This window comes from Oncorhynchus gorbuscha, linkage group LG17, assembly GCF_021184085.1.
Source record: "Oncorhynchus gorbuscha isolate QuinsamMale2020 ecotype Even-year linkage group LG17, OgorEven_v1.0, whole genome shotgun sequence".
Taxonomy (NCBI): Eukaryota; Metazoa; Chordata; class Actinopteri; order Salmoniformes; family Salmonidae; genus Oncorhynchus; species Oncorhynchus gorbuscha.
The window spans coordinates 21,615,782-21,642,198 of record NC_060189.1 but is presented as its reverse complement, the minus strand read 5'-3'; the positions used below and the strand labels follow the sequence as shown (position 1 = coordinate 21,642,198).

General features: G+C 44.1%; 1 protein-coding gene across 4 annotated transcripts in view; it reads right to left on the bottom strand.

Moving 5' to 3' along the window:
• The window catches only part of LOC124002078 (coiled-coil domain-containing protein 9B), a 50,848-nt gene that overhangs the window by 15,382 nt on the left and 9,049 nt on the right, over positions 1-26,417 (bottom strand). For all 4 annotated transcript variants that reach the window (XR_006832909.1, XM_046309338.1, XM_046309336.1 and 1 more), the window contains exons 2-6: positions 25,709-25,810; positions 21,758-21,862; positions 21,397-21,552; positions 21,041-21,199; positions 17,561-17,632 (exon numbers count right to left, since the gene is read on the bottom strand). Coding sequence is in view for 3 of the 4 variants with exons in the window: in XM_046309338.1 (XP_046165294.1) it covers positions 17,561-17,632; positions 21,041-21,199; positions 21,397-21,552; positions 21,758-21,862; positions 25,709-25,810 (594 nt within the window). In the remaining variant the exon portion in view is untranslated. The remainder of the gene's footprint in view (positions 1-17,560; positions 17,633-21,040; positions 21,200-21,396; positions 21,553-21,757; positions 21,863-25,708; positions 25,811-26,417) is intronic.

Below are 26,417 nucleotides of genomic sequence, written 5' to 3'. Positions count from 1 at the left end.
CAGAGCGACTTGAGGTGGAAACTCAAATTAATGCTGATTGCTTTTATTTGAATTTTTACATTGCAAACAGTGAACATTTATTTGTCATACCAGGTGAGGTACCGGAATCTCGCAAATAGGTTCCGGAACGAAACAGTCCAAAACTGAGAACTGCCTATATCCTAAAAAAACAAGCTTCGACTGGAGAAAAAAAAGATTTGAGCTGTCATCCAACTCAGAATTCTAACTCGAGAAACCGGGCTTCTTTTAGAGCTCCGACTTTTCCAACCTGAAGATCAATATAATAATATAATATATGCCATTTAGCAGACGCTTTTATCCAAAGCGACTTACAGTCATGTGTGCATACATTCTACGTATGGGTGGTCCCGGGGATCGAACCCACTACCCTGGCGTTACAAGCGCCATGCTCTACCAACTGAGCTACAGAATGACTCAGGATCACTGACGTCATGCTTTGACCTCGTATTTTTTCAGAGTTCCCAGTTGTTTTCAATGCATCAATACTACCATGGAGGAAGCTAAAGCTAACAACTAGGTTCAATGTTAGCTAGCTAGCTAAAATTAGGCTATATCTAGCAATACAAATGGGTTTCTGAGAAACTAATAGTATTACTACACAGATCAAACAAGTAATGTTAGCTAGCGAGCCAGCCATCTAATGTTAGCGAGCTAGCTAACAGTATCCTTTAACAGGCAATGAAAACAACTTTCTTACAAATTAGAAACGTTTAATATCTGAAAATGTAGTGAGACTCTTACCGGTATGCATGGATGAACGCTTCTCTCCCTCTGTCATGGATGCCATGGTTGCCCTTAGTTTGAAGATGTAATCCGGAGTGAGGTATTTTACACAACAGCCTTTGTTGTGTTCTCTTTTTGGACTCTCTCCGGATTTTGGCAATCTTGCTGCTTCCACCGGGCATTCCACTGATTTCAAAACTGTCAACTTCTTCCGTGACAATGACAAAGTTTCTTCACCACCATTGTCATCAAAAGACTCTACAATGTCTGATTCAATGAGAATGTTTTTACCTAAATCAGGGATTTCCTTATTCCTCTGATTCATTTTCAGAGTCCGAGAGTGTCAGCATGGCACGATCATTATCCAACTTTTTTCCACTGAGCTATGTTGATAGCGCTACTAACTTCAGGGCAGCATTGCTGAGAGCAGTAGCAAAATGTTCAGTTATTCATGGCATCTTAAAAATAAATACAAAATTTAAAGCTGCAGTAGAAAGGATTATCCACACAAACTGAGCATCTCATGTTATAGACAGAAGCACGCTAAATGGCAGACCAATCTGAGTTCATCTCTAGGCATGTCCAGCCCACCCATAATCTCAGCCAATCATGGCTAGTGGCTAAACCAACTTGGCTCAAAATTTAACAATTGTATTCATATTTACAGATGGCATACAAGTTTGTTATTAAGGCACATGAAAGTTCACATGTTCCACAAGATATTTCTGCAACAAACAAAAAACATTTTGAAAGAAGAAAAAAACTTCAAATGCTACTCCTGTGAAATAGTAAGGTGCGACATACGCAGAGCTTATTGAAATGGGTCCAATACAGTGCATTCAGAAAGAAGTCAGACCCTTTTAATTTTTTTACATTACAGCCTGATTCTAAAAATGCATTAAATTAATTGTTTTCCTCGTCAATCTACACACAATACCCCATAATGATAAAGTGAAAACCAAACTTGTTTTGCGTGGATTCCTCATCTCGGTTACCTTTTAACAGCTAGGACCGCTATTTCTTGACCCGGAATCCCGCTTAACAGACAGGTTGAAGCATGCTTGACAGAGATGCTAAGCTGTTAGCCATCAAGCTAATTAATTTGGTACCAGATGAGTTTTGCAATGGAGCCCTCTTTGTCTGGAGAAATAAACAAACAGTTCCAGTGCTGTAGGAGCTGTATCTACTACGCTTTGTTTCGGGACAAACCGGATCACTCAGAGTTCCAATGCAATTATTTACTTGCCAGGGATTATAGGCTTGAGGAGGCTTTCTTGATCACGCAGGTCGCCAGCCTACGTAAGAAACTGGGGAAAACACAGAGTTGAATGTTTACATTTTATACGCCAGTGGCTGGACGACATTCACGCTTGTTGGATGCATCTCTGCCTTGCGGAGTCGAAGGAGCACAGCAAGAGGAGCAAGGCAATCAATGATGGTCGCATGTCACGAGCCGTGGAAGCCAAAGACAGCGGCCTCCCACAAAGCCATCTACACTCCCAACGAGAGGCCCGGGGCGGATACAAACAATGAATAGTTTAGCATCCTGGAGCCTGATCTTCTTGCACCTTCGTCGCTGGGGTTGCCGGTGTCTGAGGCCGCAGTGCATACTACTACGATTTCAAAGTCGACATCGTCAACCTTCCGTCCCTGCTCTGGATCAAGCAGGGCTTCTCCATCTGTTGGAGGACTGCACCAGGAGCCGGGAGCAACGGGCTCAAGTTATCCTGCCTCTCGCCCATCCATAAAGGGTTCTCCAAATCCTGTGAAGCGTGGGAGTGGGTGGATTTCCTCGTCATTCTCGCCAGATATGATTTTGGGTAGTTCCCTGGTAAGAAATGTGACCATTCCTGGTGCAAAAACAACGTCCTACCCCGGAGCTCAGGTAAAATACATTACTAAGCTGCTCCCGAATGTACTACGTCAGGACATTGAAATCGATCCTATTGTAGTCCATGTGGGTTTAAATTACATTATGAAGGGCAGCTCTGAACAGTTGAAACTGGATTTTAAAGAGTCTGCTAGACACTAACAATATACCCATCATATCTGGCCCTGTGCCGCCTCTGAATTGTGGCATTGAACACTTTAGCAGGATTCTCTCTCTTCACAAATGGCTACGTGAGTATTGCAACTCAATGGGTGTAACTTTTGTTGACAATTTCGATAACTTTTGGAAACAAAACACATTTTTTATAAGCATCTCAATAATTTGGGTTCCTGGACCGTTTCACAGCATTATAAGACTGTGTTGGGACAATGGCTTATCAATGACCCAAGCCCAGCTCAGCTAATCCCTACCATTGTGACGCAGAGTTGTCATAATGCTTCAGCAAATGTACATTACCAGGGGCGTTGGTAGACAGAATGTAAGTAACCTAATTAATGCCTCTCTTAACTGTCCTGAATGCATCTGCTGATCCTACAGCTATAGTATGCAGTAATCATGTGCCTATGAACCAGATTTATACTGCTGGCACTGAGCCGGTGTGCCCTAGGAGGAAGTTCACTGTTTGCAGTTCACCCTGCACTAACATAAATAACATGAGCGTATCTACTTCTGCTAAGCTTCCCAGTAAAGCAATAAAAATAAGTAAGCATCCTTAGAGGAAAAGTGATCAAAATAGCCCAAGTTAACATGTGTAGCTTAAGAAACAAGGTTTATGAAATCAATAATTTGCTAGTAAAAGATGACATTCATATTCTGACTCTCAAACTCACTTAGATAATACTTTTGATGATACAGTGGTAGCAATACAAGGTTATAACATTTACAGAAAATATATAAATGCCAATGGTGGAGGTGTTGCTGTTTATAATCAGAACCACATTCCTGTAAAGATTAGATAGGATCTCATGTTAAATACTGCCTCTCCTAAAGCCCATTCTGGTGGGAAGCTGCTATAGACCACCAAGTGTTAACACTCAGTATCTGGATAACATGTGTGAAATGCTTGATAATGTATGTGATATCAGAGGTATCTTCTGGATTATTTTAAATATTGACTGGCTTTTATCAAGCTGCCCACTCAAGAAAAAGATTCAAACTGTAACCAGTGCCTGCAACCTGGTTCAGGTTATCAGTCAACCTACCAGGGTAGTTACAAACAGCACAGGGATGAAATCATGAACATGTATTGATCACATCTTTACTAAGGGTGCAGAAATTTGCTTGAGAGCAGAATCCAGATCCATCGGATGTAGTGAGCACAAAACAGTAGCCATATTTAGGAAAAATCAGATTTCCAAAGGCTGGGCCTAATATAGAGTATATGAGGGAATACGATAAGTTTTATAGTGATTCCTATGTTATTGATGTAAAGAATATTTGCCAGCAACAAACGCTGACACTACACAGACAAGTATATATTGTCATTTTGAATTCCTTAAAGTGAGTGTGTGTCACGTTCTGACCTTAGTTATTTTGTTATGTCTTTGTTTTAGTATGGTCAGGGCATGAGTTGGGTGGGTTGTCTATGTTCCTTTTTCTATGTTTTGGGATTTCTGTGTTTGGCCTGGTATGGTTCTCAATCAGAGGCAGCTGTCAATCGTTGTCCCTGATTGAGAATCATGCTTAGGTAGCCTGGTTTCATTTTTGAGTTGTGGGTGATTGTTTTCCATGTCAGTGTTTGATCCACACGAAACTGTTTCGGTTTTGTTATTTCACGTTGTCGTTTATTGTTTTGTTCAGTGTTCATTATTCTTATTATACAATATGGACACTTATCACGCTACGCATTGGTCCTCCTCGTAAGAGGATTTGTGACGCATTCATCTCGTGCTACACGTAACTGGTCTGGCAGAGTCTAACCATTTGCAACATCCGGCTCACACCGTATTCTGCTTGGTCTAATGTGAAAGGGGTTTTATGCACGCTGGTAAAAGCGGGCGTTCCATGACGCCGACATAATGTCTGTGCTCATCTGGGTGTGGTCACTGACTGGGTAGAACATTTATGAAAAACTATTCTCATTTAGAAGGCTAAAATCACATTTCATCTTATCACAAACAGTTTCATATTTAATCTTATAAGTTCCACAACATTTAGATGTAAACCTGACAACTTGGAAATGTACACTTTCAGAGATAGTTATGTTGTTCTATTGTCTTTAATGACATCACAATATCGAAATTAAGATTTGTTATTTAAATACCCACGGACAATTCCAAATGTTTGGATTACAGAAATACTGTTTCATTATCCAATATTGGATGTTACAGTACTATAAAATAATTCTCTCTGTTGTAAAAGGGATTCTTTTTTACTTCCATTTCTACAGAGTGGGAGAGAAAGTTCCTGCAAGGTATTTAAGACCATCATAAAATGGCCACCTTCCACCCCCCTCCTCTCTGGTGGGAGAGAGAGGGGCTCTCTCTGATCCTCACACAGGAGGGAAGGTCATGACACTATCAACCAACGGGGTTTGACAACTTGGATGGAAAATTGAGGATAATAGTGGACGATATTGCCACTCCTATTTGCCATATTTTCAATTTAAGCCTTCTCGAAAGTGTGAACCCCCAGACTTGGAGGGAATCAAAAGTCATTCCGCTACCTAAGAATAATAAAGCCCCCTTTACTGGCTTAAAGAGCTGACCAATCAGCCTGTTACCAACCCTTAAAGTTGGAAAAAATGTTTGATCAGATACAATGTTATTTTACAGAAAACAAATTGACAACAGACTTTCAACACGCTGATTGGGAAGGACATTCAACAAGCACAGGTCACTTACACAAATGACTGATGATTGGTTGAGAGAAATTGATGATACAAATATTGTGGGGGCTGTTATGCTTCAGTGCGACTTTTGACAATCATAGTCTGCTGCTGCTGGAAAAATGTATGTGTTGACTACACCCACTGCTATATTGTGGATAAAGAGTTACCTGTCTAACAGACACAAAGGGTGTTCTTCAACGGAAGCCTCTCCAACATAATCCAGGTAGAATCAGGAATTCCCCAGGGCAGCTGTCTAGACCCATTACTTGTTTCAATCTTTACTAAGGACATGCCACAGGCTTTGAGTAAAGACAGTGTGTCTATGTATGCAGATGACTCAACACTACACATGTCAGCTACTACAGTGACTGAAATTACTGCAACACTTAACTTCTTATGGGCAGGTGGGACGGTAGCATCCCACCTTGACAACATCTGGTGAAATTGCAGAGCGCGAAATTCAAACTATAGAATTATAAATATTTAACTTTCATACAATCACAAGTGTAATACATCCAAATAAAGCTTACTTTCTTGTTAATCCAGCTGCTGTGTCAGATTTCAAAAAGGCTTTATGACTAAAGCACACCATGCAATTATCCGAGGACAGCGCCCCGCATAAAAAAGCATGAAAAACATATTTCAACCAGGCAGGTGCGCCACGAAAGTCAGAAATAGCGATATAATAAATGCCTTACCTTTGATGATCTTCTTCTTTTGGCACTCCAAAAGGTTCCCAGATACATCACAAATGGTCCTTTTGTTCGATAATGTCCTTCTTTATATCCATATCCATATCCATATCCCTCCATCACAATGCATATAAAAAATGAATCCCAAACATTACAAATAAACTTTTCCAAACAAGTCAAACAATGTTTATAATCAAACCTTAGGTACCCTAATACGTAAATAAACTATCAAATTTAAGACGGAGAATCGTTAGTCTTTACCGAAGAAAAATACCAAAGAACGCGCTCTCTTCCAAGCGCTTGGAAACACTACAGCCAAGATGGGAGCCACCTAGAAACACTACAATTTCTGGCTCATTTTTCGATAAACCAGCATGAGACTATTTCTAAAGACTGTTGACATCTAGTGGAAGCCCTAGGAACTGCAATCTGGGAGGATTTTGCCTTGTAATAAAAGTGACAGCCATTGAAAACAGTAGTAGGCTGAATTATTTTTGGGGCGGCAGGGTAGCCTAGTGGTTAGAGCGTTGGACTAGTAACCAGAAGGTTGCAATTAAATAAACTATACAATTTAAGACGGAGAATCGTTATTGTCTTTACCGGAGAAAAATACCAAAGAACGCGCTCTCTTCCAAGCGCTTGGAAACACTACAGCCAAGATGGGAGCCACCTAGAAAAACTACCATTTCTGGCTCATTTTTCGATAAACCAGCATGAGACTATTTCTAAAGACTGTTGACATCTAGTGGAAGCCCTAGGAACTGCAATCTGGGAGGATTTCACCTTGTAATAAAAGTGACAGACATTGAAAAGAGTAACCCAATAACAGTAACCCACTGTTCCTAGGCCGTCATTGAAAATAAATAAGAATAAGAATTTGTTCCCATTTTGGTCAAATAAATAAATACAATTATCTTTTGGGGGGGATGGTTTGTCCTTGGGGTTTCGCATATCCTAGCTTCTGGGCCTGAGTAACAGGCAGTTTACTTTGGGCATGCTTTTCATCCGGACGTGAAAATACTGCCCCATACCCAAGAGAGGTTAACAAAGAGTTGCAGTTAGTTTCAGAATGGATGGCAAGGAATAAATTAGTCCTAAATATTTCTAAAACTAAAAGCACTGTATTTGGGACAAATCATTGACTAAACTAAATCGTGGAAATTGAGAAAGTTGAGGTGACTAAACTGCTTGGAGAAAAGCTGGATTGTAAACTATCATGGTCAAAACATAATACAACAGTAGCTAAGATGGGGAGAGGTTTGTCCATAATAAAGCGCTTCTCTGCCTTCTTAACAGCACTATCAACAAGGCAGGTTCTACAGGATCTGTTCAGTCATGGTCAGGTGCCACAAAAAGGGACTTAGGAAAATTGCTTTTGTCTCAGAACAGGGCAGGACGGCTGGCCCTTGGATGTATACAGAGGGCTAATATTAATAATATGCATGTCAATCTCTCCTGGCTCAAAATGGAGGAGAGATTGACTTCATCACTACTTGAATTTATAAGAGATAGGAATTTATGACATGTTGAATGCACCGAGCTGTCTATTTGAACTACTGGCGCACAGCTCGGACACCGATACATACCCCACAATACATACCACAGGAGGTCTCTTCACAGTCCCCAAGTCCAGAACAGACTATGGAAGGCTCGCAGTACTACATAGAGCCATGGTTACATTGAACTCTATACCACATCAAGTAACTGATGCAAGTACTAAAATTTGATTTAAAAAAACAGATTAAAAAAATACCCCTTATGGAACAGCGGGGACTGTGAAGCCACACAGACATACACAACCACACACGCACATGGATTTCTGTACTGTAGATTTGTGGTAGTGGTGGAGTAGGGGCCTGTTATGAAATCTGCGAATGAAATAATGTATTTAAAAGTGAATAAACTGCCTTAATTTTACTGGACCCGAGGAAGAGTAGTTGGGGATGCATAATAAATACAAAACAGGTTTTTAGACATGTTTGAAAATGCATTAAAATAAAAAACAGATTCCTTATGTAAATAAGTATTCAGACACTTTGGTATGAGACTCGAAATAGAGCTCATGTGAGTCCGTTTCCATTGATCATCCTTGAGATGATTTCACAACTTGACTGGAGTCCACATTCAATTGATTGGACATGATTTGGAAAGGCGCACACACCTGTCTACATGTACAGTTGAAGTCGGAAGTTTACATACACCTTAGCCAAATACATTTAAACTTAGTTTTTCACAATTCCTGACATTTAATCCTAATAAAAATTCTGTCTTCGGCCAGTTAGTATCACCACTTTATTTTAAGAATGTGAAATGTCAGAATAATAGTAGAGAGAATGATTTATTTCAGCTTTTATTTCTTTCATCACATTGGGTCAGTTGGTCAGAAGTTTACATACACGCAATTAGTATTTGGTAGCATTGCCTTTAAATTGTTTAACTTGGGTCAAACGTTTCAGGTAGCCTTCCACAAGCTTCCCACAATAAATTGGGTGAATTTTTGCCCATTCCTCCTGAGCTAGTGTAACAGTCAGGTTTGTAGGCCTCCTTTCTCGCACACGGTTTCAGTTTTGTCAACAAATTTTCTATAGGATTGAGGGTTTGTGATGGCGACTCCAATACCTTGGCTTTGTTGTCCTTAAGCCATTTTGCCACAACTTTGGAAGTATGCTTGGGGTCATTGTCCATTTGGAAGATCCATTTGCGACCAAGCTTTAACTTCCTGACTGATGTCCTGAGATGTTGCTTCAATATATCCACATACATTTGCTTGCTCATGATGCCATTTATTTTGTGAAGTGCACCAGTCCCTCCTGCAGCGAAGCATCCCCACAACATGATGCTGCCACCCCCGTGCTTCACGTTTGGAATGGTGTTCTTCAGCTTGCAAGCCTCCCCCTTTTTCCTCCCAACATAACGATGGTCATTATGGCCAAACAGTTCTATTTGTGTTTCATCAGACCAGAGGACATTTCTCTAAAAAGTACCATCTTTGTCCCGATGTGCAGTTGCAACCCGTATTCTGGCTTTTTTATGGCGGTTTTGGAGCAGTGGCTTCTTCCTTGCTGAGCAGCCTTTCAGGTTATGTCGATATAGGACTCGTTTTACTGTGGATATAGATACTTTTGTACCTGTTTCCTCAAGCATCTTAAATAGGTCCTTTGCTGTTATTCTGGGATTGATTTGCACTTTTCGCACAAAAGTACATTCATCTCTAGGAGACAGAACGTGTCTCCTTCCTGAGCGGTATGACGGCTGTGAGGTCCCATGGTGTTTATACTTGCATACTATTGTTTGTACAGATGAACTTGGTACCTTCAGGCATTTGGAAATTGCTCCCAAGGATGAACCAGACTGGTGGAGGTCTACAATTTGTTATGAGGGCTTGGCTGATTTCTTTAGATTTTTCCATGATGTCAAGCAAATAGGCACTGAGTTTGAAGGTAGGCCTTGAAATAAATCCACAGGTACACCACCAATTGACTCAAATGATGTCAATTAGCCTATCAGAAGCTTCTAATGCCATGATATCATTTTCTGGAATTTCCCAAGCTGTTTAAAGGCACAGTCAACTTAGTGTATGTAAACTTCTGACCCACTGGAATTGTGATACAGTGAATTATAAGTGAAATAATCTGTCTAAACAATTTTTTGGAAAAATGACTTGTGTCATGCACAAAGTAGATGTCCTAACTGACTTGCCAAAACTATAGTTTGTTAACAAGACATTTGTGGAGTGGTTGAAAAACAAGTTTTAATGACTCCTAAGTAAGTGTATGTAAATTTCCGACTTCAACTGTATATAAGGTCCCACAGTTGACATTGCATGCCAGAGCAAAAACCAAGCAATGAAGTCGAAGGAATTGTCAGTAGAGCTCCGATACAAGATTGTTTCTACACTGTGCTTCTACATCTGCATTGCTTGCTGTTTGGGATTTTCGGCTGGGTTTCTGTATAACACGTTATGACATCTGCTGCTGTATAAATACATGTGATTGATTTGAAATTTGATTGTTTTGAGGCACAGATCTGGGGAAGGGTACCAAAACATTTCTGCAGCATTGAAGGTCCCCAAGAACATAGTGGCTTTGGAACTACGAAGACTCTTCTTAGAGCTTGCCGTCCAGGCAAACTGAGCAATCAGAGGAGAAGGGCCTTGGTCAGGGAGGTGACCAAGAACCCGATGGTCACTTTGACAAAGCTTCAGAGTTCCTCTGTTGCGATGGGAGAACCTTCCAGAAGGACAACCATCTCTGCAACACTCCACCAATCAGGCCTTTTTGGTATTGGCCAGACGGACGCACATCAGTAAAATGCACATGACAGCCCGCTTGGAGTTTGCCAAAAGGCACCTAAAGGACTCTCAGACCATGAGAAACAAGATTCTCTGGCCTGATGAAACCAAGATTGAACTCTTTGGCATGAATGACAAGTATCATGTATGGAGGACACCTGGCACCATCCATTCACCTACAGTAAAGCACAGTGGTGGCAGCATCATGCTGTGGGGATGTTTTCCAGCGGCAGGGACAGAGACTAGTCAGGCTTGAGGAAAAAAATGAATGGAGCAAAATACCGAGAGATCCTTGACTAGTCTCTCAAAGCACTTCATGATAACAGAAGTGAGTGCTACGGTCCAACAGTCATTTAGTTCAGTTACCTTAGCTATCTTGGGAACATGAACAATGGTTGACATATTGAAGCATGTGGGGGCAACAGACTGGGATAGGGATTGATTAAAAATATCCATAAACACACCAGCCAGCTGGTCTGCACATGCTCTGAGGATGCAACAAGCGATGCCATCTGGGTCAGCAGCCTTGTGAGGGTTAACACATTTAAAAGTTTTACTCACGCCAGCCATGGAGAAAGAGCCCACACTCTTTGGTAGTTGGTGGCACTGTATTGTCCTCAAAGCGCGCAAAGAAATTGTTGATTTTTTCTGGAAGCAAGACGTCAATATCCACAACGGGGCTGGTTTTCTTTTTGTAATCCGTGATTGTCTGTCTGTAGACACGGTCACATACGTCTTGAATTGCAACTCCACTTTGTCTCTATACTGACACTTGTTTGATTGCCTTATGGAGGGAATAACTACACTGTTTGTATTTGGCCACATTCCCAATTGCATTGCCATGATTAATTTCGGCGGTACGTGCTTTTAGTTTTGCGCAAATGCTGCCATCAATACACGGTTTCTGGTTAAGGAAGATTTTAATAGTCATAGTGGGTACAACATCTCCTATACACTTCCTTATAAACTCAATCACCGAGTCAGCATATATACGTTAGCTGAGGCTACCCGGAACATATCCCAGTCCACGTGATTGAAGCGTGGAATCCTATTGGTCAGACCAGCATTGGATAGACCTAAGCACGGGCGACAAGAAGGAGTCATGGTCAGATTTGCCAAAAGGAGGGCGGGGGTGGTTAAGTGCTGATGTTCGACAACTCCAACTCGTGTCGCATGTGGCAAGGATTACAGACTATCACAGACTACAAATGCAAATCCAGCTGTGCCGTGACACCAAGCCTCCCTCACAGTCAAGCTTGACACATTTTATGCTCGCTTCAAGGCAGAAAATACGGAGCCATCCAAGACAACTCCGATCCAACCAAGTGTTTTCACTCTCTGATGCTGCTTGCCCAGATGGCATCCCTGGCCGCTCCTCAGAGTGTGTCATAACCAGCTGGTGGACGGCTTTTCAGACATGTCAACCTGTCCTTGTCCCAAGCTGTAGTCCCCACCTGCTCTAAGGAGACCACCATTGTCCCAGTGCCCAAGAAAAACAAGGTGACATGCCAAAGTGACTATTACCCTGTCGCACTCACCTTGGTCATCATGAAGGGCTTTGAGAGGCTGATCATGGCCCACATCAAGGCCAGCATGCCAGGCACACTGGAACCATGCCAATTTTCCTACCGCTCCAACAGTTCCATGGAAGATTCTATTTCCATTGCTATTCATCATTCACGTAACACATCTGGACAAGAGGAACACCTATGTGAGAGTGCTGTTCATTGACTACAGTTCAGCATTCAACACTATTGTTCCAGCCAAGCTCGACACCAAGCTCAGTGCCCTGGGTCTGGAAACCACCTCTGGAACTAAATCCTGAACTTCCTGACTGGTAGACCACATGCTGTAAGGATTGGCAACAACACCTCCACACTGACTCTTAACACAAGGGACCCCAGGGGTGTGTCCTCAGTCCTCTGCTGTACTCAACAACTGCGTGGCTTTGCACGACACCAACACCATCATCAAGTTTGATGATGACACCAAAGTTGGGGGGTGATAACCACCAATGACGAGTCAGCCTATAGGGAGGAGGTAAGTGAACTGGCATTGTGGTATCATGATAACAACCTCCCCCTCAACGTGAGCAAAACAAAGGAGTTGATTGCTGACTTCAGTAAGCAGAGAGGAAGCATTCCCCGATACACATCAACGGGACTGCAGTAGAGAGACTCACAAGTTTTAAGTTCCTCTGGGTCCACATCACTGAGGACTTGTCATGGACCAACAACACCACCACTCTTGAGAGTGCATCGGTGTCTCTACTTCCTATGGTGGCGGAAGAAATTTGACATGCTTCCCCGGGTCCTCTCCAAATACTACCGCTGCACGAAGGAGAGCATCCTGACCCGTTGCATCACGGCCTGGTATGGCAACTGCTCGGCATCTGACCGTAAGGCGCTACAGAGGGTAGTGCGTACGGCCCAGTACATCACTGGGGCCAAACTTCCTGCCATCCAGGACCTATATAATAGGCGGTGTCAGAGGAAAGCTCATAAAATTGTCAGAGACTCCAGTCACCCAAGTCACAGACTGTTTTCTCTGCTACCGCACGGCAAGTGGTACCAGAGCGCCAAGTCTAGGACCAAAAGTCTCCTCAACAGCTTCTACCCCCAAGCCATAAGACTGCTGAACAATTAATAAAATCCCCACCCTTTTGTACACTGCTGCTACTCGTTGTTCATTATCTATGTATAGTCACTTCACCCCTACTGTAGCTACAGTACATGTACAAATTACCTCAACTAACCTGTACACCCGCACACTGACTCGGTACCGGTAGCCCCTGTATATAGCCTCGTTATTGTTATTCTTACTGTGTTACTTTTTACTGTAGTCTATTTGGTAAATATTTTCATAACTCTTCTTGAACTGCACTGTTGGGGGCTTGTAAGTCTGTTAAGGGCTTGTAAGTAAGTATTTCACGGTAAGGTCTACAATTGTTGTATATGTGACAAAGTTTGATTTGAAATGTTTATTCTATTTTACTGAGCCATTTACTTTATGTTTGTATTCTTATATTTGACTTCTTATTGTTGTTGCCTTGTCGAGAAGGTAACTACAAGTAAGAATTTTGTTGGACGATGTAAACCATGCGTATCCTGTATATACGACTAATAAAACTTGAAACCTACTCCTACAGGATCCCAACAGGGAGAACAAACCATGGTGCTCCAAGGCTACATTCTGCAACCAACATCATACAAGCACAGCAGCAGCCACAGCAACAGCAACAGCAACAGCCACCAACACCCACAAATGGCGCTAATGGGTAAGCAACTCAAAGTGCAGGTTCCAACCAGGTTAATGCTACTAGCAACCAAGCTGATGCTACTGCCTCCCGGGTGGCACAGTGGTCAAGGGCGCTGTACTGTAGCGCCAGCTGTGCCACCAGAGACACTGGGTTCGCTTTTCCTCCGACACATTGGTGCGGCTGGCTTCCGGGTTGGATGGCGCTGTGTTAAGAAGCAGTGTGGCTTGGTTGGGTTGTGTATTGGAGGACGCATGACTTTCAACCTTCGTCTCTCTCGAGCCCGTACGGGAGTTGCAGCAATGAGAATGACATCACTGAATTTCTGCTAAATAGCAAAAACTCTATTGCCAACAAGAGGCCTACCAGTGTTCGATGGTGACCCACTTCATTACAGGTCATTCATTAAAGCTTTCCAACATGGTATTGAATGCAAAACTGACACCATGCAAGACAGGCTTTATTATTTAGCGGAGTATAAAAGTGGTCAACCAAGAGAACTTGATCGTAGCTGTTTGCACATGAATCCAGCAAGGCTATACAATGAAGCAAAGAAACCACTTGAGTTCAACTTGGTCAATGAAATGAAGAAAAAAAAACTGCACGTATGGAAAAAGCTCTGAGCTGGTCATTAAGCCAGTAGATGGGAAGGCATTGTATTCGTATCCATTGTTCTTGAAAGGCTGTTCTCACACATTGCAGGACATTAAGCACACAGAGGAGCTGGAGAATGTTGGAGGATCACAAATGTCAGTTCAAAGCAAAGCTGTACACTCAGACTCTCAGTGGACAACATTGCCCAGGCAGAGGAAGCTGTTGTATGCTTTGTCCAAGAATAGAATTGCTGCATTCAGCAAAGGCACAGTTAACAGATCAGCAACATATACAGTACCAGTTAAGTTTTGACACACCTTTGAGATTCTTCAAAGTAGCCACCCTTTGCCTTGATGACAGCTTTGCACACTCTTGGCATTCTCTCAACCAGCTTCATGAGGTAGTCACTTATAAAACATTTCAATTAACAGGTGTGCCTTGTTAAAAGTTAATTTGTGGAATTTCCTTCCTTCTTAATGCATTTGAGCCAATCAGTTGTGTTGTGACAAGGTAGGGGGGGATAAACAGAAGATAGCCCTATTTGGTAAAAGGCCAAATCTATATTATGGCAAGAACAGCTCAAATAAACAAAGATAAATGACAGTCCATCATTACTTTAAAACATGAAGGTCAGTCAATGTGGAAAATGGCAAGAACTTTTAAAGTTTCTTAAAGTGCAATCACAAAAAGCATCAAACGCTATGATGAACATGGCTCTCATGAGGACCGCCACAGGAAAGGAAGTCCAAGAGTTACCTCTGCTGCAGATGATAAGTTCATTAGAGTTACCAGCCTCAGAAATTTCAGCCCAAATAAGTTCTTCACAGAGTTCAAGTAACAGACATACATCAACAGCAACTGTTCAGAGGAGACTGCATGAATCAGGCCTTCATGGTCGAAATGCTGCAAAGAAACCACTACTAAAGGACACCAATAAGAAGAAGAGACATGCTTGGGTCAAAAAACACGAGCAATGGACATGAAAAACTCTTGAATGAGTAGGTGTGTCCAAACATTTGACTGGTGCTGTACAGAATGGATCCAGTCTTGTTGAACAGTGTCCTGAGGGTAGGTGGAAGGCAAGCAGCTCTGCCATGCCTGAAGATTAAAAACACCCAGCCATTCTTCCCAAAGACAGAGACATCTCAAAACTGATCCTTTGTCATGACCTGGTTGGCCACAGCAGGAGAAATGACATGCTCTCCAGGCTGCAGCGCATATACGGGGTTCTGCGTAGCAACTCTGCAGCAAGCTCCATCATACAGGAATGTCTGGCTTGTCAACGCAAACATGGAAATGTAGGACAGCAGAAAATGGCTTCTCTTCCTATAGGCAGAATCTCTACAGATCTATCACTTTTCACTCATGTAGGCATCGACTACTGCGGACCTACTGAAGTTAAGAGAGTAAAAAGGTAAAGAGGTATGGAGTAATATTCACATCTGACCTGCTGAGCCATCCTTCTCAAAATGGCTCATTCCTTTGACACAGACTCATGCTTCAGTTGAACTCTGGAGCGGGATCGATTTGGAGGTGGAGGGTCCGTCATGGTCTGGGGCGGTGTGTCACAGCATCATCGGACTGAGCTTGTTGTCAATGCAGGCACTCTCAATGCTGGTCGTTAAAGGGAAGACATCCTTCTGCCTCATGTGGTACCCTTCCTGTAAGCTCATCCTGACATGACCCTCCCTCATGACAATGCCACCAGCCATACTGCTCATTCTGTGAATGATTTCCTGCAGGACAGGAATGTCAGTGTTCTGCCATGGCCAGCGAACAGCCCGGATCTCAATCCCATTGAGCACGTCTGGGACTTGTTGGATCAGAGGGTGAGGGCTAGGGCCATTCCGCCCAGAAATGTCTGGGTCCTTGCAGGTGTCTTGGTGGAAGAGTGGGGTAACATCTGACAGCAAGAACTGGCAACTCTGGTGCAGTCCATGAGGAGGAGATGCACTGCAGTACTTAATGCAACTGGTGGCCACACCAGATACTGACTGTTACTTTTGATTTGGACCTCCCCCCCTTGTTCAGGGACACGTTATTCCATTTCTGTTAGTCACATGTCTGTGGAACTTGTTCAGTTTATGTCTCAGTTGTTGAATCTTGTTATATTCATACAAATATTTACACATGTTCATTTTGCTGAAAATTAACACAGTTGACAGTGAGAGAACGCTCCTTTTTTTTGCTGAATTTAGGAGAGGACAATGGAATAAAATGTGTCAGCTTTAACCGTGAGCTAAGAGAAGCTCTGAAGGAACTAAACCAAGACAAAATTCAAAAGGCCCTGTTGCAGGATGGCATAAAGTGGAGATTCAACACTCCTAATGGTGCTCACCATGCCGGTGTGTGGGAACAACTCATCCAGCAAGTAAAGAGTGTTCTTCAACCCGTCATGATGCAGGTTGGATGACGAAGCTCTGTAAACAGCTCCATGTAAGATGGAGTCAATTCTTAATGACTGCCTAATAACTTCAGTCTCGATTGACCCAAGTGGATTCCCTAACGCCAAATCACGTCATTCAACTCAAAGGATAACCATTGTTGCCACCAGGTCTGGTCAAGAAGGACGACTTGTATGCTCGAAGGAGATGGAAACAAGCCCAGTACCTTGCAGAACTTTACTGGAGAAGATGGACATGTGAGTATCTGTCAATGATGCAGGATCGTCCGAAGTGGAACAGCACAAAGCTGAGTTTCACCATCGGAGACTTTGTTCTCATTGTGGATGCTACAGCTCCACGTAACTCATGGGGCGAATCATTGACACTATGGCAGAGGTCTGGTACGCAGTGTGTGTTTAAAAGACCAAGACCAGTGAGCTGAAGAGGCTCATCAGAAAGCTCGGTTTGCAGTAATGGAGTAGTAATAAGGCAGTAATAACCTGATGACGATGTCAGTCAGACTGCATGTAACACCGTTTGAAGTGAACGTGCCTCTGAGCTGCCGCCTCTGGGTTTCAACACCTACGCTCAACACCTACGCTCAACACCTACGCTCAACACCTACACTCAACACCTACGCTCAACACCTACGCTGACACGTGCACACTGATTTGACATGGATTATCCTATGATGGACAATGCACACACTCTTCAAAAGAAGATTCAGTATGCACAATTGGACAATTAAACAAAATGTGAAAGAATGCATAATGAAATGTTGGTAATATGGTACTTAGGTTACATTTATATTCATGGTAATTGATTGGCTTAGGACAGTACACAATTAAGTGCCAATAAGAAGGGGTCTGGTCTCTTACCTGGTGGTAAGGCTCACACTCTGACAGCCAGTGACGCTCCTCTGTCAAACACTTCCCCTGCCCCACTTCATCCTGAAAGAGAGAGAAGAGAGAATGGAGGAGAGAGAAAGACGTTATCAGCACGACAAAAGAAAATGATGATGTCTATCAACTAAGTCCTTATACAGAAGGATCATACTACAGCAGGTCCCACTGCTGCCACTGACATTGCTGTCACAAAAATGAACTGTTCCTGTCCTCAGCAGCACAATACAGACTTTCAAAGAGCTACACTGCCCCCAAGTGGACACATGATATCATAGTCTTTTTCAAAGACACTATGAAATATCGATTGTACACAGAATTGGCGGAATATCAACTGGGGGGGGATACAACAGGCAATGTTTAATTGATCCCCTTTCAAACAGTCCCAATTGTACCAATTTCTTGCTGATATATCCATTATATACATCCCAGTGCGAAGTCCTGGGGAGGGGTGGGAGCAAGAGACTTTAAAAAAAAGTTTTACTTTGACCCTTACCCAATCTTTTTTCTATTACCTTTTTCATATATGATTTGGGATTATTTATATTCTTAAGGCAATATTCTTCCCAGTATCCATTCAATTCAACGTCTCTACTGCCAACCTTCTAAACGTTCCACTACTGAATAAACCCTAGACTGCTGGTGCTACTAACAGCCATCTCCAGAACAGTGTGAGTGAGAGAGGTACAGGGAGTTCTGGAAACAGTCAGGAAGCTTGTCCGAGGAACGATAGAACACCTTCGGAGTCATACCATTGAGCCTGGGTTTTTGTTCCCCTGTGCGCACACACTCAAAAAGGATCCCTCTCCCTCTCTTACAAGTCTTGTAAATCACTTTTCCTCCCCCTCTCTCACACGCTTTATTCCACTCGCTTTCTTCTCCTATCTCCATCCCTCTTTCCCCCTTCATTGGCATGCTGCCCACTCTGTCCTGTCGTTGGCGGCATAATGAGCCCATTCTGAACAAAAGGCAGCCAAATGTTAATTAGATTAAATCAGGATTTTCATGACGGCAGGAATGGGGAAACAATGTGACGGAGGAGAGCAGGCTCTCTGTGGTTTAGGAGAGCAGGCTCTCTGTGGTTTAGGAGAGCAGGCTCTCTGTGGTTTAGGAGAGCAGGCTCTCTGTGGTTTAGGAGAGCAGGCTCTCTGTGGTTTAGGAGAGCAGGCTCTCTGTGGTTTAGGAGAGCAAGCTCTCTGTGGTTTAGGAGAGTAACAGAGACTGGAAAAACCTGTCTGCAAGCCTGGTTCTCGCTCTCTCTCCATCTCTTCCTCTCGCTCTATCCCTGGGCCTGTAGTGATAGTACCACCCTGAGGCTCTACTTGTCACTCTCATCCCATGCTGCTGCAGTAACAGGGCTGGCTGTCTGAAGAGTGTGTTCTGCAGAGCAATCTCCCCCATATAGAGGCTGAACAACATTATGTAAGCGGGGTCCAAATAGAAGTGGACCTGGCAAACAGGCCTAGTTTTTCACGGCTGTATCAAACACTGGCCATGGCTCAAACGCTGATTCAGTGTACATGGCATGACTATGAGCGTCTGTCCAGATAGATATAGGCCAGAAACACAGCCAGGGAACATCCTGTTCACCCTGTACATTTGTCACATTAACTTCACTGGACCTGGCAGCAGCAGCCTGTAAACACAGGGTTGTGTTCTAGATCATTCTGGAGCCATGGTCTGTCTGTCCTGTCCCACACTACAGCTTTGTGCAGCTCTCCACTCTTCCTGCAGCACAGATCCACTCTCTGTTCACAGAGCCTGACGGACTGGCTGGGTTTCACTTTTTAGTGCTGGAGGATCAGCTGCCGGTAGTGTGCGTCAGTGTGTTGATTGGGCCATGTGCGTGTAAGAGTGTGTGTCCTTGTGTGTTCCCGACGACAGTCAGAACACTAGCAGCTGTCCCAAAGACTCTGTGTGCCCAAGGGCTCTAAATCAGAAACCGTGTGGCATTTCACAGAGCAGCTGGGAGTACTGTGTGTGTGTGTGTGTGTGTGTGTGTGTGTGTGTGTGTGTGTGTGTGTGTGTGTGTGTGTGTGTGTGTGTGTGTGTGTGTGTGTGTGTGTGTGTGTGTGTGTGTGTGTGTGTGTGTGTGTGTGTGTGTGTGTGTGTGTGTGTGTGTGTGTGTGTGTGTGCGTGTGTGCGCGTGTGTGCGTGTGCGTGTGTGCGCGTGTGCGCGTGTGTGTGCCTGCACAGCGTCTATGAAACCACCTGCATCAGGCAGTTCTTTTAAAACGTTTCCATCTGTACGTATTTATAAACGACCATATCACATCGCCGAATCATAACTCATGAACTCATAAAAGGCAGGATGTTAGGGACTTGAAATACAGTAACTCAATAAGGACCATCTTAATTGTCCTTAAATGGTAAGCTTAAACAATGGCTCTGAAAACCAAAATTAAAGAAAAATCCTTGGAGGAAAACACACACAAGCCATTTATGATCTATTTTCCAAGTTATTTGCTGCAGCCATTCTCAATGGCCGGCCCAGTGTCAGGGGATATATGAAAGCCCTGGATCAGCTAGATAAATACTTCTCCCTACAGTCTCATGAGGATAACAGCCATGCCACTGTAGAGAGAGGGACTAACAAGCTGTATGTCTGCTGTCTGCTGAGGGCTCTCGGCTCTGTCTGAATACAGCAGCTACACCCCAGCAGGACTGCTTGAGGGGCTCTGCTACAGTATAATGGCCCTACAGATCAGAACACTGTGAAAAACAATACACCATATACCATCAAATGTGATATTTTTATTTTTCAACAAACTATGTCAACTGAGCACTCTCAGCTCTGACTACAGACGCTACTAGCTACACTCAGCTCCTGAGTGGCACAGTGGTCTAAGGCACTGCATCTCGGTGCAAGAGGCATCACTACAGTCCCTGATTCAAATCCAGGCTGTATCACATCCAGCCATGATTGGGAGTCCCATAGGGCGGCACACAATTGGCCCAGCGTGTAAATAAGACTGTTCTTAACTGACTTGCCAAGTAAAATAAAATAACAATTTAAAAAACAGCAGGCCCAAATAGCTCCAGGCCAGACCCCCTCCCCCCCCCCCCCCCTCCCCCTCCTCTCCCCGGTCAATCACCACCGCTGCAGCCCGCCCTGTGTCCAACAGTCTTTGTGCTTCTTTACAGGAGGGGAGGGGCCAGCCGGCATGTCTGACAACTATGTAAAACAAGACAGCAGCGTATGAGAGGACAGACACAAGGGAGGGGGGGGGGAAGGGGAATGTGGCTAGACAACAAGGTACAGAGCAGGGAATGATGTGGAAGCAATATAAACTAGCCAAAGTCTTGACAGTGTAAAAAAGTGCATAGCCAACTGCCATATTCTCAATCTATAAAAAGCAGGCTATTATGACATAGGCCTATCAGTTTCCCCAAGGACTCTCAGTTTAGAGTCTCATGTCTCAAGCTAGGATTCGACCCAAAGTATGCACTGATGACCTGTGGTCCTGTGTCCCTCTTTGCTGTGTGCTGGTGTTTTCCTCTTGCTGTTGATTCCACACGGTGCTGGTTGTCCTCTGTAGGGCTCTTCACATCCAGTGGACTGAGGGGACCTGGACCTGGTCTTCTCTCCAGCCTCTCACTCACCACCCTCTTACCCTGGGATCAAACAACCATGGATCATCAATATCAATCATTTCAATGAGGTTAGGACTTTTCCCTGACCAAGTGACCTTATCAGAAAAAAGTCCTGGCCCTTAACATAATTTGTATCATTCAATGGCATCATTTGACTACAGTTGGCTACAGAACTTTATAATTCCTGCTGTACCTCATAGGCTCGTCATGTTGTTTACCTTTGTGTTGCCAGCCATGGTGACCAGTAGCTGCTTCCTCCTGCCCCGCCCAGAGCCCAGCAGGTTCCCCTCCGCCTCCCCCTCCCCAAGCTCCTGGACCCACTTTGTGGAGGGAGAACCACCCGTCCCTGGTTTGGTCATCACAACACGAGGATCCTACTCAATAGCAAAGTGAAAATGACAGTGTGAATCACAGTATCTCAGTAATACATCTCTATTGCTGATAATATGTGTATGCATATGGTTTCGTTCATCAATATGGACATTGTAATTGTGTTGGTATGAATATTCATATTTCAGAACTATTCGGCATGTAAAAGCATCTCTGTGTACATCTCTGTAGGCAGACGGGGCAACTCACGCTGGTAGACTTGTTGATGGTGATGGTTAAGTCTCCTGCTTTACCCTTAGGGCTTTGCAGTATCATTCCTTCCTTCTCCGCTCTCTTCTTGTCTTCCTCTACCTCCTGCATGGAATGAAACAGAACATGAAACACTTGACAACATCAGGAACCTGATATTATTATTAGTCGTCAACAAACCCTGTAAAAAATGTGAGTTAAAATGCAGTATTTGTCTTAGATCTTAATCAAAATTATTTTGAGATTCTTCAAAGTAGCCACCATTTGCCTTGATGACAGTTTTGCACACTCTTTAGCATTCTCTCAACCAGCTTCATGAGGAAGTCACCTGGAAGGCATTTCAATTAACAGGTGTACCTTGTTAAAAGTTAATTTGTGGAATTTCTTTCCTTCTTAATGTGTTTGAGCCAATCAGTTGTGTTGTGACAAGGTAGGGGTGGTATACAGAAGATAGCCCTATTTGGTACATAGTACATATTATGGTAAGAACAGCTCAAATGAGCAAAGAGAAATAACAGTCCATCATTACTTTAAGACATGTAGAAAATAGTAAAAATAATGAAAAAACCTTGAATGAGTAGGTGTGTCCAAACTTTTGACTGGTACTGAATATGCTTTAAAGTACATGTTTCTTTATTATGTTCCCCTAACCCTACCACCCCTCCCCTAATTGGAGCAAACTAATGGACAATACCACTTTGGCTTCTACTTCCATCTTACACATACTATATACATTTTACAGACACAATGTATTTCAAAATAGTTATCTTTTGTTTGTTTTTAATCCCATCCTTCAGCTACGCTCAACCCCTCCCATCTATCTCTGAACACCATCCAGTCCCATCCTTCAGCTACGCTCAACCCCTCCCATCTATCTCTGAACACCATCCAGTCCCATCCTTCAGCTACGCTCAACCCCTCCCATCTATCTTTGAAGATCATCCAGTCCCATTCTTCAGCTACGCTCAACCCCTCCCATCTATCTCTGAAGACCATCCAGTCCCATCCTTCAGCTACGCTCAACCCCTCCCATCTATCTCTGAAGACCATCCAGTCCCATCTTTCAGCTACGCTCAACCCCTCCCATCTATCTCTGAAGACCATCCAGTCCCATCCTTCAGCTACGCTCAACCCCTCCCATCTATCTCTGAAGACCATCCAGTCCCATCCTTCAGCTACGCTCAACCCCTCCCATCTATCTCTGAAGACCATCCAGTCCCATCCTTCAGCTACGCTCAACCCCTCCCATCTATCTCTGAAGATCATCCAGTCCCATCCTTCAGCTACGCTCAACCCCTCCCATCTATCTCTGAAGACCATCCAGTCCCATCCTTCAGCTACGCTCAACCCCTCCCATCTATCTCTGAAGACCATCCAGTCCCATCTTTCAGCTACGCTCAACCCCTCCCATCTATCTCTGAAGACCATCCAGTCCCATCCTTCAGCTACGCTCAACCCCTCCCATCTATCTCTGAAGACCATCCAGTCCCATCCTTCAGCTACGCTCAACCCCTCCCATCTATCTCTGAAGACCATCCAGTCCCATCCTTCAGCTACGCTCAACCCCTCCCATCTATCTCTGAAGATCATCCAGTCCCATCTATCTCTGAAGACCATCCAGTCCCATCCTTCAGCTACGCTCAACCCCTCCCATCTATCTCTGAAGATCATCCAGTCCCATCTTTCAGCTACGCTCAACCCCTCCCATCTATCTCTGAAGACCATCCAGTCCCATCCTTCAGCTACGCTCAACCCCTCCCATCTATCTCTGAAGACCATCCAGTCCCATCCTTCAGCTACGCTCAACCCCTCCCATCTATCTCTGAAGACCATCCAGTCCCATCCTTCAGCTACGCTCAACCCCTCCCATCTATCTCTGAAGATCATCCAGTCCCATCCTTCAGCTACGCTCAACCCCTCCCATCTATCTCTGAAGACCATCCAGTCCCATCCTTCAGCTACGCTCAACCCCTCCCATCTATCTCTGAAGACCATCCAGTCCCATCCTTCAGCTACGCTCAACCCCTCCCATCTATCTCTGAAGATCATCCAGTCCCATCCTTCAGCTACGCTCAACCCCTCCCATCTATCTCTGAAGACCATCCAGTCCCATCCTTCAGCTACGCTCAACCCCTCCCATCTATCTCTGAAGACCATCCAGTCCCATCCTTCAGCTACGCTCAACCCCTCCCATCTATCTCTGAAGACCATCCAGTCCCATCCTTCAGCTACGCTCAACCCCTCCCATCTATCTCTGAAGACCATCCAGTCCCATCCTTCAGCTACGCTCAACCCCTCCCATCTATCTCTGAAGATCATCCAGTCCCATCCTTCAGCTACGCTCAACCCCTCCCATCTATCTCTGAAGACCATCCAGTCCCATCCTTCAGCTACGCTCAACCCCTCCCATCTATCTCTGAAGACCATCCAGTCCCATCTTTCAGCTACGCTCAACCCCTCCCATCTATCTCTGAAGACCAGTCCCATCCTTCATCCTACGCTCAACCCCTCCCATCTATCTCTGAAGACCATCCCAGTCCCATCCTTCAGCTACGCTCAACCCCTCCCATCTATCTCTGAAGACCATCCAGTCCCATCCTTCAGCTACGCTCAACCCCTCCCATCTATCTCTGAAGACCATCCAGTCCCATCCTTCAGCTACGCTCAACCCCTCCCATCTATCTCTGAAGATCATCCAGTCCCATCTATCTCTGAAGACCATCCAGTCCCATCCTTCAGCTACGCTCAACCCCTCCCATCTATCTCTGAAGATCATCCAGTCCCATCTTTCAGCTACGCTCAACCCCTCCCATCTATCTCTGAAGACCATCCAGTCCCATCCTTCAGCTACGCTCAACCCCTCCCATCTATCTCTGAAGACCATCCAGTCCCATCCTTCAGCTACGCTCAACCCCTCCCATCTATCTCTGAAGACCATCCAGTCCCATCCTTCAGCTACGCTCAACCCCTCCCATCTATCTCTGAAGATCATCCAGTCCCATCCTTCAGCTACGCTCAACCCCTCCCATCTATCTCTGAAGACCATCCAGTCCCATCCTTCAGCTACGCTCAACCCCTCCCATCTATCTCTGAAGATCATCCAGTCCCATCCTTCAGCTACGCTCAACCCCTCCCATCTATCTCTGAAGACCATCCAGTCCCATCCTTCAGCTACGCTCAACCCCTCCCATCTATCTCTGAAGACCATCCAGTCCCATCCTTCAGCTACGCTCAACCCCTCCCATCTATCTCTGAAGACCATCCAGTCCCATCTTTCAGCTACGCTCAACCCCTCCCATCTATCTCTGAAGACCATCCAGTCCCATCCTTCAGCTACGCTCAACCCCTCCCATCTATCTCTGAAGACCATCCAGTCCCATCCTTCAGCTACGCTCAACCCCTCCCATCTATCTCTGAAGACCATCCAGTCCCATCCTTCAGCTACGCTCAACCCCTCCCATCTATCTCTGAAGACCATCCAGTTCTGATTTCTATTTGCCATATATTTTTCAACTGTGCTGTGATGTTTTCCACAGATTGTAAATTAAAGATAATCATTTTTGCTAAAAGTAGTATTATATTATTTATCGATTGACTATGACTTTTAAAAATCACCCAGCAGTGCAATTTGCAGAGTTAGCTCCAGGTAGATTTTGCAATACTTCAGCTATTCCTGAACCTGCGACCAAAAACAAGCTACATAATTTGGACAGTACCAGAACAAACTATATATTTATTGTCTCTTCGCAGAAAAATCTGTAGAGATGGGATGGTTGTATCCCCCATATATATAGCATTATATTGGTTGCAATAATTTTGTATAATAATTTGTATAATGAAATAAAAAATGTCAGGTCTGTCAACCCCAATCCTCTAACTTCTCCATGTTCTCAGTGCAGGTTTAAAACGGTGTATCTGTTTCAGAGTAAGAACAGTTGAACACTAACTCACCTGGTACCTCTTCATGAGTGCTTCATTCTTCCTGCGGAGCGCCTCAATCTTCTTATCCAGCTCCACATCCTTCTCTTTCTTCAACATGACGTCACTGGGGGTCTGGAGACGAGAGAGAGAATACTCAGCTCATCAGAGCTTTACTGTAGAATCTTATTGGTACCTCAATCAATCCAATTTATTTATAAAGCCCTTCTTACATCAGCTGATGTCACAAAGTGCTGTACAGAAACCAAGCCTACCTGTGAGTGGCTACAGTATCTACAATAAACAATCCAGTGCATGATGGGCATTCCGAATGATTAACTCTCAGCAAAATCCAGCAAAATCCAACAATATGTAGCAAGCACTGATGAAATGATCTTCTTACAATTCTCGGCTTGATGTGATTTACAGAAGGATCCATCCATGAGTATGAAATATTATCTCCATCTTTCTACACCAATGGTGTCTGTTGCGGTCACGCACAGTAATAGTAGTAAACACACACAAACCTACAAACATACGTGTCCTCATGGAATGTTCATAATTGGGCTCAGTTACCCAGTAGGAACACCAGAGCAAAGCATAGCATCCTAAACATCCTGACGCCGTCAGCACTACAGAACAGAGCAGCATGTCTCCTCATACGACAAAAGGCCCTGACTAAAGCCTCGTTGAATTCTTATGGGGCTGAAACAGGGTGTGTGTTACGCCACTTTTAAAACAG